The following is a 16,537-nucleotide window of genomic DNA, read 5'->3' on the forward strand; positions in this document are numbered from 1 at the left end:
TTCTGTCCAGAGAGCAGCCAGGGCTCAGGGTTCAGCAGGAGAGAGATCACCTGAGTGGAAAAGAGAGGCAATCTCTGCCTTGTACCTGATTTAGCACTTTGTGTATGTCCATTATTTTTATCTGTGGGAGAACATCCGACATCCTTGCTGCTCCCAAGCCAGCAGCACCACGGCTCCCAGGACTTCACAGCAGGAGAACTCACCCAGCCACAGTCCCTGTGTGCCCCCAGTGTGTCTGTCCCCAGGAGGATCGTGCCAGTGGCTCTCTCCATGCAAAGCCATCCTGGGATTTGCTCAGGAAGGTGTCTGGAGGCCATGGGGCAACCCTCTGTCTGGAAAAGCAAAGCTGGAGCACCAGCCCTGGCTCAGACATCCTGCTCTTGCCCAATGACAGTGATGAAACGAGGTCAGGTGCCCTCTGCGTCACTGCTGTGGGCACTGTCCTGCAGCCTTGTGGCCCCCCTGGCCAGAGGCAGTTCCAGTTTCAGCAGGAGCAGCAGGGCCAGCAGCCAACCCTCTGAAACCCCACAGAGCAAACCCCACCTGCAGCCTCAGAGCCAGCCCTGCTCCAGCCCAGCCTTCAGCACTGCCAGCAGAGCCTCGTCCTCTCCACTCCTTTTCCTTTTTTCTTCCTTTTCCCTTTAAATGCCAGCTTTCTTGTGCTCTCCCCCTGCACCTGCAGGGCAGGAGATCCCCCAGCTCACCCAGACTGGGCACACAGGACCCCTCAGGTTCAGCACAAGCCACCAGCTCCTGCTCTCACTTAAGCAATGGGACCAAGCCTTGGCTGCAGCACCCATGGAAATCCAGATGTTCATCCCAGGACCACGCCAGATGTTCCAGGGCTCATCCTGACCACCCCACCAGCCTGTCTGCCCTGCAGACCCCCAGGATTTGACACTGCAGCCCTGCTGGGATTGAACATGCCTCGAGTACAGTGGGATAGGAAGTGGCTGAGCCCTGGGGAGGGTCCCCGAGCTGCTGAAGCTGTTCCAGCCCTGCCGTTAACGTTTGCTCTGCCGGGAACTGGCACGGGTGACAAGTGCCCCGTGCTGATAAGGGTTCTGCAAACAGCCATGCCAGTGCCCACGTGGCACAGGGACCTGTCAATGATTAACCCAGCAGCTGCAGGGGGCAGCAGCAGGCTGGGGACACGGCCACCCATGGGTGTCACAGCACCCAGAGGCATGGGGACCCACTGAAAGCCACATCCTGTGGGATCAGGGTCACATCTGCATCATCAGGGAGAGGATGACGAGCCTGGAATGGGCAGCACAGCTCCACACCAACAATGCTCCTCCTGCAGGACATGCAGGTAACACACCCAATGAACAGAAGGCAAACAGATAACAAAAATCCAGAAGAGCACCAAAAAAGCACCAAAAAAGCATCCTCTTACTGGAAATGTAGGGACAGGCCCTGTCTCTTTAAATCCCCAGCAGCCTGGAAAGGTTCCCATGTTGCCGAGGTGCCTCTGCAAATGGCAGGAGCCAAAGGGCCAGAGCAGCTCAATCATTAACCTGCTGAGACCCCCGGCCTCGCTGGAATGTGCCAGTCCCCTCCAGAGCTCTGCTCCAAGTTCACAGCAGCTCCTCTGCCCTGGCCACCAGCCCTGGAGGCTCCAGCCACTTTCCAGCACAGCTTTCCTCCAGGGCTAACCCCCCAGACACCTCTGTCACACGTCCCAGCAGGGCTAGAACACCACGTGCAAGAAGGGAAGTTGAGAAATAAGAAATCCCAAGTTCTGGGGAGATGTTCCCATGCTAAGCAAACTTGTGACATGGTTTTGGGAACTGTAACTCCCTGTGGCTCCTCTTGCCTTGGAGTACCATTGCTGCTGCAGCGGGACCAGCATGGGCACAGCATGGGATGGGAAGAGTGGCAGAGCAACAGCATCTCAGTTTTTACAGCCCCCATGCCGCTTCTAAAGCTTTTTACATGCACAAAACCAGCTCAGCTTTCATGCCTGGGCTCTGGTAATCCTTGTCACCAAATCCAAAGGGCAGAAGGGATGGAGTAACATCTCTGCTATGGGGCTGGGGGGAGGAAAGGAGACCCCTGTGTTAAGGGATGCTCTGACCCCTGGTCCCACCACACCACAGGACCCCCAGCTACCCATGAATCAGGGCCACAGTGACCACTCCTGAGGCATTCCCTTCCCCACAGACCCTGCCTGAATTTGGGGATTAAACTCCCACAGACACCAAATGCAGAAGCCTTTCCAAAGCCACACTGAGGGAAAATCCCAAACCCCTGCAATAGGCAAACTATCTCAGTCTTTACATGGGGTGATCACTTAAAGGAAGGAGACTTTGTTCTTCTCTCTACTGGCAGTGATTTACCCTCAGCACTGCCTGCACCCTTCAGTGCCAGCCAACTTCCAGGCTTGGTCCTCCTGCCCAAAGTCACGCAGCAGCCTCAGCATGCCCTCGGGGAAAGGGTGACCTTTCATTCTCCCACTCACTTCAATTGACTTTGAGAACCTTCAAATCTTTTTGAAATTAGTACAAAACCAAAGGGAAGTACTGACGTGCCCTTGGGCACAACCACATTTTGTTCTCTTACGAAACTGAAGCGCTGGCAGCCTGTCCTGAGCACACACTGGGGTTTGGGCACTGCAGGCGATTCAGACGAGGAATTCTCAACGGAAGCACGGCTGGATTTATGCTCTCAGTCTTTTATCAGAAAAATATTTCTTGGAGGAAGTGCGAGCACATGGCAGGAACGTGAGCTGCTCCTCAGAAGGAGCTTGGATACCTGCTCTGTGCTGGAACTTTGTGTTTTGCCACACACAGAAAATACTGACAAGCTGTCAGGATAAGGGTGGGAGCTGATTTTCCCCCTGCAAGAATGGAGGGAGACTGATGGGATGTGAGCTGATCTGTGGCCCCTGCTCCTGTTGAGCAGCAAGGGGTGGCTGCACAGCACCTCCTCAGCTGGGCTTTGGTGAGAGTGCAAACAGAAAAAGGCACAGCCATTGATAACAGTTCACGTATGCAACTGGAAAAGAGTGTGGATTTCTGCCAAAAATTCACGATATGCACTCCAACACCCAGGGACTGTACAAAGGTCTTTAAGTATAAGAGGCTCTGCTGCCCTCGGCACACAGAGCACTTCAGAACACAAACCACAAATCCAAACACACAAAGAGCCGGTGTTTGAGCTCGGCACATCAAAGAGCCCCTGAGGAAGCAGCCTCTCACCTTGGCAGCACTCTTCCCCAGAGCACTGCTGGGTCACAGTGTGACAAATGACACAGGCACAGCAAATCCACCCCTCCCTACCAATGACAAAGGGTAGGGAACCTGCTGCAAACGTGCCCAGGGCACTGAAGGCCAGGACATAGAGCCCAGCCTCCCCCACTGCAGGGAGAGGGGCTGATCTGGAGTCCCCTGACAGATGGCAAATCCGTGCTTTCCCAGCCACCAGGCTACCTGCACTAATCCCAGCTAGGGGAGGTGAGGAGGAGCCCTGGGGAAAGGCAGGTGGCCAAACCCCCATCCCTGCTGAGCCCTGCCAGCCGTGTGCGGGTCAGCACGGCTGAGCCGAATTGAATGTGCCGAACCCAAACCGGCCGACCCAGAGGCAGATTCTCACCCAGATTCTTGCCCCACACATGGCCGTGACTCAGCCCAGAGGACAGAGGGGGATCCAGTTTCTGCACGAGGCCATCAGGAGCTGCATGCCAGCTCCAAGCTCCTCATCCTCCCCGCCTGCAGCACAGCCACCTCCTCCAGGAACCGAGTCCGGCCCAGCACGGACACCGGTACCAGAGCGTGCCCATCCCGCCGGGGGCATCCCGGTGCTGCTGGAGCCACAGGTGAACCACAGAATCTCATCTGGGTTAGAAAACCCACTGTGACTACCGAGCCCAGCACTGCCAAGCCACCACTAACCCACGTCCCCAAGTGCCACAGCCACACAGTTGTTAAACCCCTCCAGGGACAGTGACTCCACCACTGCCTCGGGCAGCCTGTGCCACGGCTGGACAGTCCTTTCAGAGAAAAAATTGTTCCTAATATCCAACCAAACTTTCCGTGGCACAACTTGAGGCCACTGTATCTCAACGTCACCGCCTGTCGACTCACTCCACTACACACAGAGCTGGAAGTGATTTCAGGAAGGGATTCTGCCACGCTTGTGCAACAATCGGAGCACAGCCCAAAGACAGCAGATTGCTGGGTGCTTTCCCCCAGAATCCACCTCCTCCTCCTCCTCCTCTGCACTGACCCCCATCCCCACGTTCCCCATTTACCTTGCGGCTGTGCCCCGTCCGGCGCTCTCGGGGGACCTGTCGAGGGATGGGGAGGACGGAGGGCTCTGGGGGAGATGGGGGGCGCAGGGGGGACCCGGTGACCGGGCCCGGCAGTGCCAGCCGGCGCTCCGGCTGTTGTCGGTGTGAGCGGCAGGTGCGGGGCTGTGCCACGGGACAGCCCGGGATCCGCCTCCACATCCCCGGGATCCGCCTCCCCATCCCCGGGATCCGGCCCCCATCCCCTGCACCGCCCGCCCCGGGACCGCCCCGTGCCCGCAGCCCCGGCCCCGGGCTGGAGCGGCGGGGGCTCCTCGGTGCCGCATCGGGGAAGGCGGAAATGGAGATGGAACCTGGAACCCCTCTGCCAGGGAGCCAGGCAGGGAGAGCTGGCAGTGTTCATCTGGAGGAGGCTCCAGGGAGACCTTAGAGACCATTCCACTGCTTAAGGGGCTCCAGGAGAGCTTGGGACAAGGGATCGAGGGACAGAACAAGGGGGAATGGCTTCTCACTGAAAAAGAGAAGGGTTAGGTGGGGTGAAATTCTTTCCTGTGAGGGTGGGGAGGCCCTCAGAAGAAGCTGCGGCTGCTCCATCCCTGGAAGTGTCCAAGGCCAGGCTGGACAGGGCTTGGAGCAATGGGATAATGGAAAGTGCCCCTCCATGGTGGAGGAGGGAATTAAATGAACTTTAAGGTCCCTTCCTACCCAAACCATTCTGTGATTCTGTGCCACACGTGGACCCCACTGGAACCCCAAGCCCCGTGCATGTCCCACAGTGCCCCAGGCCCCCGTGCCCCCCCAGCTCATCCATCCCTGTCCCTCCACTCCCAGACTGGCAGCAGCAACTGCAGGGCCTGGCCTGGCCCGTGGGGCTGCAGGATGGGGACACCAACAGCTGCCACCTCCCTGCAGGACTCAGCACACACAGGGATCCCTCAGGCTGTTCCCCCCACAAACAGGAGCCCCAAGACACACCTGGCTGTCCCCAGCTCTCCCTGTGGTCAGACCCAGCAAATGGAACAGTTGGGGTGCAAGCCACCACGAGGCATTGAGAGGAGCAGTGGGGCTGCTCTGTAGTTACTACTGTCCCCCAAAATCCCCTAGCACTGCTCTGTAGTTATTACTGTCCCCCAAAATCCCCTAGCACTGCTCTGCAGTTGCCATTCCAACAGCACAGAGTGAGGAGGACCTTCTTCATGGCACACACACCTCACAACCTGGCTCTGGACCACACCTCCTGTCACACCAGAGGGGCACAGCCACAGGTGATTTGAAAGAGGGAAAAACAGTGCTTACAATGGACTTGAAGGATGCAATTTTTGTGAGTAATGAGAGGTGAAAGGGCTGGAGGCCAGGAGGCACCAGCCTGAGCATGGAGGGAGAGGCAGAGGGGGCAGAGGGTGAGATGGAGGCAGGCAGTGATCTGGGGTGGGATGACCAGAAAAACAGGAGAGAGACCAGGTACATTGCAGAGATTCCAGAAACCACCTTTCCTCTGGAAATCACTGCTTGGAGAGATGCCCAAGCTTCAAACACGGGAGAATCAAGTTAAAAAACAGGATTTTTCCCCATTGTTTTCATAGTCTGAGAGGCACATCTCCTTCCTTCCTTCCCAAGCTCTTGACTCTCCTCCCACCAACCTCTGCCCCCCCTGCCCTGGCTGTCCCCGCGGAGGGAAGGGACCCAGCAGAGGCTGCTCAATGCGCCTCTTGTTGGCTGCAAACCCCTCCCGCAGCTTTGTGCGTGAGAGCCCCTGACAGCTGGACCCGAGGGGCGGCCAGGGGGTGGCAGGGGGTGACAGCAGGCAGCCAGTGCCCCCCGGGGTCAGCCCCAGCGCAGGGACAAGCTTGCTGATCGGGGGAGATCACTGGGAGGTCATTTAGGCTGTGAGCACCCGCGGGCAGAGGAGGGGTCAGGGGGATCCGGGTATCAGGACCCAGCCGAGCCTTGACCCCCACAAGTCAGGCTCCCCGGCTCATGGGGAGGGGACAAAAAGGGACAGAGGGTGAGCAGAGGCTCTGGAAACACTTCGGGTGCTGGCTGACCCCCAAAGCCAGCATCCCGGGACAGGGATGGTTTTTTCACCCGGGTGGTCCCATCACGCTGACGGCCACTGGAAAAGCGCCGGGCTCGGAGGTTTCGGGCATTTTTCCGCTGGTTCCTTGCGTGAAGCAGGAACAAGGGAGGGTGTGGAGGCAAGAGCAGGAAATCTCGCGGGGACGCTGAGCTGGAAAGCGGCGGAGGGGGCAGAGCGGGGCGGCCGCTCCCAGGCGGGGCTCGGGGATCCCCAAAGCGCGACCCCCCCACACCCTGCGGGACACGGATCCCTCTGCTGCCCCCGGATCGTGAAACCCCCGGAAGGGTCACAGCAAGGAAACGGCGGAAAGGAACAAAATACGGCTCCTAATCCACGGGAAAAACACATTTGTTCCAGCCGGGAACCCCCAGCAGAAGGGGAACCCAGGCGCCCCCGCACACAGCCTGCTCCAGCACATCACAGCCTTTTCACTGCTGCTTTTTCCAACAACCCGAATAAATGGGGGGGGGAAAGCTTACAGTTTTCTTTCAGGCATATAAATACAAACAGAGCCCCATAGTGATGGGGTCTGGGGCATGTGTGTAACACCCAGCTGCCAGGGGACTCCTGCTCTGCTAATGCATTATCCATGGCTCTGTTTTTCCACTGCTGTAGATGGAGAATGGAGAAACTCGTGTTATTTTCTCATGAAGGCTGCCACCCCCTGGCAGAGCTGGCCCAGCCTGTACTGGCACCCTTGCCCACCTTTGGAGGCCCCTTTTTTCTCTGTCCTAGTGCAGAACACCTGTTGGCTTTTCCCAATTCCCAGCCCTAAAAGCATCACCCAGGCGCTGCCACTGCAGCCCTTCCAACCACAGGGTACCCAACAAATCCCACAAGGATCCACAGGCTCACAGGCATCACTAACACCACTGAAAACAGTGAATCTGCAGCACACAGAGGCCATAAACCACCTTTGCCCATCCACCTGGAGCTTCCGGGACCACAGGGATATTCCAGCACTGGCCTCACACCAGCAGGAAGGGAGCAAACCAGCCAAGAGGAGGAGGATGGCTTCAATGTCCTTCATGAGAGGGAAATGAGGGGAAAGAGGTCGCCTGGCACACCCGAAATGGCAGCTGGAGCTGTGCTTGCCAGCTGCATGAACACAGCAGGCAGGAGCTCAGCAGTGCCGAATTCCCCAGCTTCCAAAGGAGGAGGGCGAGAGGAAGGAAAAGAGAAGCTCAGAGACACACACAACAGCATCATTCATGGAGCTGGGTTTGTGCAACAAGGCTCCTGTGTCTGCCTTGGAGCTCCGGGCAATTAAAACAGCAGCCGCAGATCTGGGAGAAACAGCAGGAATTTATCCCAGGAATCCGGATTATGTGGCCACTGCTGGAACAGAGCAGAAAGCCCCCAGCTCCTGGAAGGCAAAACCCTGGCAAGTGATGAGCAACCAGCTCCATTATCCAACTGTTCCTGCTTCACCCACCTGAGTCAGAGTTTCCTCTCCTAACATCAGGAGTGGGGGGATTGCTGCTGCTGCTGCTGCCTCCAGACAGGCCCACCAAGGGGCACAGGGGGCTGCAGGGCTGCCTGGGGGACACATGGCAAAGCAAGTGTGCTGTGCTCCCAAAGATAAAGGCAGTGCTTTGCAAGCCTAAGAATGTGGTTTTCCATTCTGGTCCATCCTTGGAAGCATGCACAGGGTTACCAGCACGTGTGAAAAGGGAGACGATGCTGAGCAAACCTGTGAAAATCTTCCTGGCAGGGCTGGCTCCTGGGAGCAACCACAGACCCTCCAGGAGACCCCAGAGAGGATCTGTGCTCCCTGCTCTCATGTGGATGATCTCAGAACAATCTCCTGTCCCCTACAAGAGATCCTGTCCCCCCTGACCCATGGGGCAAACAGCTTCTGGCTGCAACTTGCCACATGTGCCAGCTCTGAGACAGGCAATGTCACTGGCACGGGGTCTGGCAGTGGGAGATCTTTAGAGAACTCGACTTCCCCCTTGCCTACAATAAATTAAGTTTATCTTCTCACCCCTGAGGAATTGCCCCCGTCCATCCAGCGTGATTTGGGCCATTCCTGAAGAGATCATTTATCAGCAGAAAGAATGAGTCTCCAGGTGTGAGGTGAAATTGTTCACTAAGCATCACAGCCGATGGAGAAACCAGGCAGCAGCAGTTCCTCCTTCATAGATCCCAAAATAAATGGCTTTCAAGATCATTACCCACACCCTGTTATCACAGGCATCTTTACAAGCCACATCAAACCAGTTTTAGCACCCAAGTTCCAAATGAACAAAAACTCCTTAAGCATTTTCACAGCCTGGACAAGATGACTGATACAAGCATCATTAAAACGTTATCAAATACAAAATAATGCTTTTTCTTTGATGAAATGTGGAAGTCCTTGTCATCTGACCGACTCTTGGGTGGATCATTTGCTTTACCAGTCGGCTCAGAACAGTCCCCGCCTCGGCTTTGTGACCGGCTTCACACAGACACGACAGACAGCCGGGCACGGCCCAGAACACCACCAAAATCGGGTTTGGACGGAAAGCAGAGCCCGCGCTCCTCAGTCAGCCGCATCCCCTGTCTGTGCTCTGCCCTCTGCATCCACCGCACTGACCCGCACGGAGCTCACCCTGCGCCAGCCGCGTCCCTCGCCCGCCGCGCACGGAACGCGCCGGCCCCGCTGCCAGCGCTGCCCACACCGGGCTGATCGCAGCTCCCGCACCGGGCTGATCGCAGCCCCGCACCGGGCTGATCGCAGCTCCCGCACCGCGCTGATCGCAGCCCCCGCACCGGGCTGATCGCAGCTCCCGCACCGGGCTGATCGCAGCCCCCGCACCGGGCTGATCGCAGCTCCCGCACCGGGCTGATCGCAGCTCCCGCACCGGGCTGATCGCAGCTCCCGCACCGGGCTGATCGCAGCTCCCGCACCGGGCTGATCGCAGCTCCCGCACCGGGCTGGCCCCGCAGCCCCGGCCCCGCACTCACCTGCCCGCCCGCGCCGCCTTCTGCCGCACGGAGCCGCGGCCGCGGCGCGGCGGAGCCGCAGCCCCAGGGAGCGCCCGGAGCCCCGGCGCGGAGCTGCGACCCCGGCCCCGTCCCGGTGACCCATCGCTCTCCGACCCAGCTGCAGCTCCTCCCCCACAGGGATGCGGGCACGGGACCGGGGCCGCTCTGGGGAACGCCCGCTCCCCTTCCGCCCGTTCCTCGCAGCCCCGGCGGAGCCCCCCCGGCCGCGCCTCCGGCCGAGGAAACCGCTCGCCCCGGGGGTCCCGCAGCATCCCCGGGACCTGGGATCCCGCTCAGCCCCGTCCCCCAGGCTCGGGCATCACCAGGGCCCGAGGTGAAGGTGATGCTGAGCCACGTGTTCCACCTGCACCCCCCAAAACTGAGTCACCCTCGCTCCGCTGCCGCCTCCGCTCCCGGGGGCGGGCAGATGTTTCCCGGGCAGGGCTCAGGGGTTCTTCTTAAGAAGGGAAGGAATTAACGTGATCAGACTGGCCTGCCAACACCTCACACTGCTTTTTCCCCATCTGACCTCTCGGGCTTTGAAAACAAACTCCCGTGAGCATCACACAGCCCCAGGAGGCTCCCACAGCCCCATGCCTGCTCCCTGTGCACCAGCTTTGCCCAGAAGGACTGAGGGGCTGCTTCAGGCACAAGGATTACCTTCCTGTGCATGTTAAGGCAGTTTGCATGTCCAAGATCTGACCAAAGAAAAACCACTGCCAAACCAAACCTTTCCGCCAGTTTTCAGTGCATTTTCTCATGGTAATTTCAGGGAAATGACCGCACTCGGAACTTCCCTCTCGCTCCTTTCAGTCTCATGCAAACCACCCGAGGATTCAGATAGAAATGTACTTTCCTGCCTGCAGTTACTTTCCGTTCAGTCTCAGTCGCTCCTTGCTGCCATGGGAAAAATTTGGCGACACTCCGGGCACGAAGTGGCTAAAGGAGCCTTTTCCCAGCGCGTTCCCTGCACTTCCCACGTGCTCTGAAACTCACCAACACAGAAAAACCTTCTCTCTGACCCAGGCTCTTCCTTTCTGGCCTTCAAAGAAAATTCCCCAACCTGTGAGCAGATCCTGCTGTCCAGAGGGGGGAATCTGTATTTTGTTAGCTACAGGAAATGGGAAAACTTCCAGCCCTGGAATTAAAGCCCAGAAGGAAGGAGCTGGGCTGGGGGAGGGGTCTCTATCACTGCAGCAGTCATCAGGGGGTCAGAGCTACACAATTTTACAGGCAGAGGGACACAAGAATGAGAACTGGTGATTCACCAGCCAAGCCTGAACCCAGGAGGGCAGGGAAGAGGAAGAGGAAGGAGCAGCACAGAATCCCCTCATCACATGTCCCACCAAACCCACAAATAATCACATTTGGTTCAGCTTTTCTACTTCCCAGCGCTCTGACCCATGCCCAGCCCCATGACTGCCTTTTCCACCATGTAAGAGCAAGTTTCTCAAGGAGTTCCAGAACGGGTCCCTGCTGCCACATCCAGCATCCCACTCACTCCATGGGTCCCCTCTGATGCCACAGCCAGAGCATGGCCCCAGTGCCAACAGCAGCAGCCCCTGCACACCCACAGACCCCAGGGCCTGCCAGCCCCAGCCCCTCTCCCTTCCAACACATTCAGACTGACAAAATCAGATCCCAGTCTCTGCTTCTGCCTCCAAACCAAGGGAACCACAGTCATGGGCTCAGGTCAGGTGAGGAACGGGGGCCTCGTGCTCAGGCCACAAACCCACCAAGCCAGGGCAGGAGATTTTTGTGTAAGGAGAGAAGAACAGCTCAGCTGTGACAACACATCAACAACAGCTAAATTTAGCAGGTTATTTTCGGTGATCCAGATGCTGAGTAAATACAACCTTATTATTTCATGCAGGGGCAAAAGTTCAGCCGAGTCCCTTGTGCTGCTTTTCCCTGTTAGTTCAGCACATCCAGCCACAGGAGCCCACCCTGAAATGCTGCAATGTCACCACTGTGACACCACTGTCTGGCTGTGCTGGCAGGAGCCACCAGCTCTGTCCCTGTCCTTGAGCAGCAAGAGGAGCCACTGCTCCATGACATGGGCAGAGCAGCTCCCAAACCCTTCTGGAGGGGCCTGCTGCTGCTGTTGGTAGAAATTTAGTCTGAGGATGCAGTTTTCAGGTGCATGGCCAGGCTGTGAGCCTTTCCTTTCTTCAAGCTTTTCCTTTCTGCTCAGTCCAGAACAATACATGGGAAGTGAATGCTGGGGAGAGGAAACAGAGGGTTAGGAAACCCATGGAAACCTGACCCAGCTGGGATTGTTCCAGTGGTTCAGTCTGGGGCTGTGCAGGGGCTCTGTGTCCCATGCAGCCAAGGGGGCTGCAGGGTGGGCCAGGGAGGGCTTTGATGTTGGGCAGGGCAGCAGGAGGGAGAGCAGGGACACAGAAGTCCCCATGTGCTCCATGGCTGGAACGTCACCTCCAAGAAGGCAGATGAAATCCAAGTTGTTTTCCACCATCACTGCAGGAGCTGCCATGGCATACCCCGGTGTTTTAATGACTTCATCCAGCCAGTGGTCAGGGAAGGGGCTGTGGCAGCACAACCACAGCTCCAAACAGGGGGCAGGGAGTGGGTCTGTCCATGCCTGGAAAGCAGCTCAGGGAGTTTGCCAGGTGTGTTGGGAGAGCAGCAGTGCTGAAGGGGAAAAGTCAGAGGCAAGCTCTGGGAATTGATGGACAAGACACTTCACCAAGAGCTGCTGGGATAAAGCAGAACCATCTCCACCCTGCCCCATGCCACTGTGTCAGGAGCTGAAGTCCTCGTGCCACCCATCCAAAGTGACTGAAAATCATCATAAGGGAATGGTGTCCCCAAGCCCATGGCCTGAATGCTCCCTTTGTCTGAGCATCTTCTGGGGACAATGAGTGAAGAGGACAGCAGGACCTGCCCTGGCCCCTTCCCAGTGGAGGGCACAACCCCCCTGCAGGCTGGCTCATGGGAAAAGGAGAACTCCAGCCTGCCCCAGGCACTGTGCTGCTGCAGGTCACAGTGACACCAGGAGCTGCTATGGCTCCATCATCACATCAAGTCACAGGTGACAAATCCCACAGTGAGAAACTCTGCAGCTGCTTAGGACACAAGGCTCCTGCTCCTCCTGCCCCCAGAGCCCATGGCCGCCCAGCCATCCCTCCAGCAGCCAGAGCTGGGACAGGGACATGTGACAGGCAGGTGTCAGCAGGGGTCATGTGAGTGCCACTGAGCCTTCATCAGGAGAGACCTGGATTCTACAGGCAGTTTTAACCAAGGGGGAAAAAACCTAAAAACATTCTTTGTCCCAAAATCCCAGTCACAGTGTGATCCATAGGAGCCTTCCCTGCCCCTTCCCTTCCATAGGGCTCTTTAACTCTTGACTTTTATGCTCTTAATCTCTCCCGTGCAAGGGCCAGAGACCACCCAAGATACCTCTGGGGCTCTCTCACAAAGCACCTTTTGTTACCCAGAGCTCTCCTGTGCTCTGGGCTCTCACCAGCCAGACGCAGAGCTCACTTCACCCTTACGTGCATGAAAACAAGAGGCCCTCAGTGCACCACCCTTTGGGCAGGGAACTGCCTGGAGATCCCCAGGCACATCCCATGGGCTCCCTGCATGGGATGGGAGAAGGGATGTTCCCTCTCCATGGTGCCAGGGCTCCAGCCAGCAGTGTGGGCAGCCCCACTGCACCCACCTCCAACACCAGAGCTGTCATCCACAGGGCATGTCCTGAGCCCTGTGCCCAAAGAAGCAGAGCCACCACTTCCAGGGCCACCAGAGGCATGGGACATCCTGTGTAGGATGAGACAGGTGTGACTCTGGGGGTGTCACTGCACAAAGACCGCCAAGGCACCAACAGTGGGATGAGGAAAGGCTCCTCTGCCCCCCTGCCACAGCCCCATCCCTGCTTCCTGGTCCTGCTGGCACACACACCTTCCTCCCCCTCCTCCTCCTCCTCTTGCTCCCAGAGACCCCCTCCAGCCTCCCCAGCCCCCACAAACCCCTCATGGCAGGGCAGCCCCATCCCCACCCCATGCCCCCACCTTGGCAGGGGTCTGATCAGGGCAGCAGCAGCCGTGCACAACCCCCAGGATCAGCCTGAGCTGCACTGCCAGTCCCTCCTGCCCCACAGTCATGGCTGAGACACCCCAGGCACACAAAGCTGGGGTCTCCGAGCCAGGGGTGCCCTTCCTGCCCATGGCACTGCAGTGCCAAGGCTCTGGAGCTCTCCATGGCATTATCTGCTGAGCACAAAGCTGCTCACCACAAAGACAAGAGGACTTGAAAAGGAACCAACGTTCCTTTGCAAATATATTCTCTTGAAAATAATATTTTGGGGGGAAAATCACACTGCTGGCAGAAGAACCCACAAAAGGGACATTCCTCTTCCCATGATCCCTGCCTACCTGCCCTTGTTTAACAGCAAGGGCACTCCTGCCCCAAAGATTATTGCTGCAGCTTACCTGCATCTTTTTTATCTTCTAACAAGGTGAATTTCTGTGAAAAGAAAGAAAGAAAACAAACAAAAATAATTTTTAAAAATCATTTTAATTCTCACATTTGTGAAATGCTGCCCCTCACATCTGGGCTTGGCCCCTGCTCCAGCCTCCCCTGTGCCCAGAAGTGACCTGAGACCAGCAGTGCTGACCCAGAGCTGGAACAAGCAATGATGCTTGGGGCCTGACAAAGGCTTCTCCCAAGGGCATCACCCCACTGGTTGTAAAACACCACTGCCACTCCCAAGGCCCTGAGCACTGGGCAAAGATGCTGTGCCCAGCTGGCACCCACCAGCGCAGCTCCCGAGGGAAGCACGAGAAACGGGATTCAGAGCAGCAGGGCAGCACTGGGGACACAGCAGCACTTTGCAGAGGTGGAGGAGTGACAGAAGGTCCCCATTCCTGGTCCCAAGGTGACCCAGAGCCCGGGAGGGTCCCCTGTCCCTGTCTGGGTGCAGACTGAGCCCCTCCAGTGCTGCTGCCCCGCGGGATCACCGCAGGAATGTGCTGCGGGATGAGCCCAGCTTTCCCACGGACCCAGGACCCGTCTTCCTGCCGGGGCAGCAGGGCTGAGCTGGCCCAGGGAAGCCAGGCTTAACCATGTCCCTGCTGCTGTGCTTCCCCAGCCCTGCCTGCCCCAAGGGGTGCCATCACCAGGACTGGACCTCACAGCGTGCCCCTGTCCACAGGGGAGGTCACCCAGCTCCTCTGGATCCTTTGGCATTGCCCAATCTGTTCCCACACCTTCCTTTTCCCATGAAACCTTCCAGCAGCCACAGATCCACCTCTTTTAGCCTGGAAAGCTTTAATCCCACAGACAGAGCCCAGCACGTTTCTCCCTGTTCAAGAAATTCCTCAGCAAGGAAGGTGAGAATTCCTCGCCTGCTGGTGGTGAGCAGCTGAGCAGCGCTGGCATGGGGAGGAGAGGAGTCCAGGCTGAGGCAGAAGGCTCAGCCCTACAGGAGCCCACTGAAAGCAGCAAGGAGGGTGGTGCCTTGGCCAGCTGGGCCACCAGACCCTACATTGGGCCAAAGACACAGGCTGAAGGCAGGGGGCTGCTGGGTGCTTCCAAGGAGGCTGAAACCCCTGGGTACCAGAATCTGTGCAGGCCAGGCTGGAGCCATCCCAAGCTGCAGCCGTGCCTGTGGCCATGCAGGACCTAGTGTCACTGTCCCTGCCATCACCAGTACGATGGCAATGCCAACAGGCAGCACACAGGGACAAACAGGGTTAATGAGGACAGCTAAACTCTCCAGAGACAGCGGGGATGAGACAGCAGGGACAAGACAGCCACTAATATTACCAATGAATTTCACAAATGTCATTTTTAGACTCAACTATTTTAAGCATTGCACACTGAAAGCCCGGGGGGACAGCGTGCATTCCACATCCATTTCACCACAGCAGATCCACTCACCCAGCACAGCCCGGTGTACAGCACTGTCTGAAAAGGGATTTTAACACTTTTCCCATATGAAACTCCCAAAATTCACACTAACTATAACTCCACAATCTCCCCAGCTCACCTCCCACCACACTGCATAGGCTGGGACACAATAAACCAACAGTGATCAGGAGGAGGCAGGGAGAGTTGTTTATTAATGGGACAGATGAAGAATTAAACCCTAAAGAAAAACCTCAGATGTCACGCCATAAGAACTGCTGCTGCAGGAAATGAAAAGCTGGGAGCCCTTGGCCTTGCTGCTCCTTTGTCATCCTGCTCAGAGCTGCCCTGACCCTCCAGGCTGGCCACGGTCCCACAGCCACGCCACGGGTGACCTGAGCCTCTGGGCTGGGAAGGATGTCCCAGCCTGACCACACCATACAGGCATACAGGCAGGCTCCTGGCATGGGCTGACCACCTTGGGGGACTGAGGGTGGGCACACACACACAAAAACACAGACAGACAGACACAGAGACAGACAGACACACACAGCCCCCTGCCCACCCAGGGCTGCCGGGGCACGGTGACCCAGGACAGGGCAGCGGGCGAGCTCAGGGCACAGGGACCAGCGCACCTACACATGGCCCAGCCAAAATTAAACCCTCTCACATGCACGACACCCCCGGAGCAGCCGCCGACACCGCCGGGGACGCGTCCCCAGCGCCCCTTGCCGAGGCTTCGCAAAGCGGAGCGTGTCAGCGACGGACACAGCGCTCCCCTACCTTGGCTCTTTTGAAGCAAGCCCAGAAGAAGTCCAGCAATGGCATGATGTGCCGGGGGGCCCGGCAGACCCCCCTAGAGCGCGGGGAGAGCCCCCCGCGGCACCCCCATGGCAGCGCGGCGGCGGCGGAGCCTGCGGAGCCCGGTGCGGGCGGCGCGGAGGGAGGAGCGGCCGGCGGCGGAGGCGGGCCAGCATTCAAACCCTGCACCGTTATTCAGTTGGTTGGGAACGGGCTTGGACGCGATTGAAATTCCCTGAAGATTGCGAGTTTTAAACAGCTCCAGGCTTTCCTTCCTGCGTGGAACGCACCCGAGCTGCTCCCATTCGCAGGCAGTGGGAAGGGGCGAGGGGTGACCGGCACGCCAGAGCGGGAGAAGGGGGGTTTGGGCTGTCAAAGGCACATGTAGGACATTAGAAACCCAAACCCTGGACGGTTCAGATTGTCACTCGGGTCCTGCCCGAGCTGGCTGGCAGCTCCTGGCGCTCTCCTCTGCCGGCACAAGGTGTACCCAGCCGTGGTGCCATCCCTGGATGCTCAGGTGCTGCTGAGCCACGGGCACAGCAGAGCAGCGTCACCCAGGGCCAGCC

General features: G+C 58.0%; 1 protein-coding gene across 2 annotated transcripts in view; it reads right to left on the bottom strand.

Annotated features, from left to right (window-relative positions):
* The window catches only part of STARD8 (StAR related lipid transfer domain containing 8), a 40,951-nt gene extending 24,899 nt beyond the window's left edge, over nt 1-16,052 (bottom strand). The window contains exons 1-2 of one of the 2 annotated variants that reach the window (XM_059482953.1): nt 15,951-16,052; nt 13,751-13,784 (exon numbers count right to left, since the gene is read on the bottom strand). In XM_059482953.1, the coding sequence (XP_059338936.1) occupies nt 13,751-13,784; nt 15,951-15,995 (79 nt within the window). In that variant the 5' untranslated portion in view covers nt 15,996-16,052. Of the gene's footprint in view, nt 1-4,255; nt 4,396-13,750; nt 13,785-15,950 lie in introns of those variants that run through there. The other variant, XM_059482955.1, reaches the window with a different exon arrangement.
* Between the last annotated feature and the right edge of the window lie 485 nt (nt 16,053-16,537).

The sequence above is a fragment of the Ammospiza nelsoni genome, chromosome 15 (genome assembly GCF_027579445.1).
Source record: "Ammospiza nelsoni isolate bAmmNel1 chromosome 15, bAmmNel1.pri, whole genome shotgun sequence".
NCBI lineage: Eukaryota > Metazoa > Chordata > Aves > Passeriformes > Passerellidae > Ammospiza > Ammospiza nelsoni.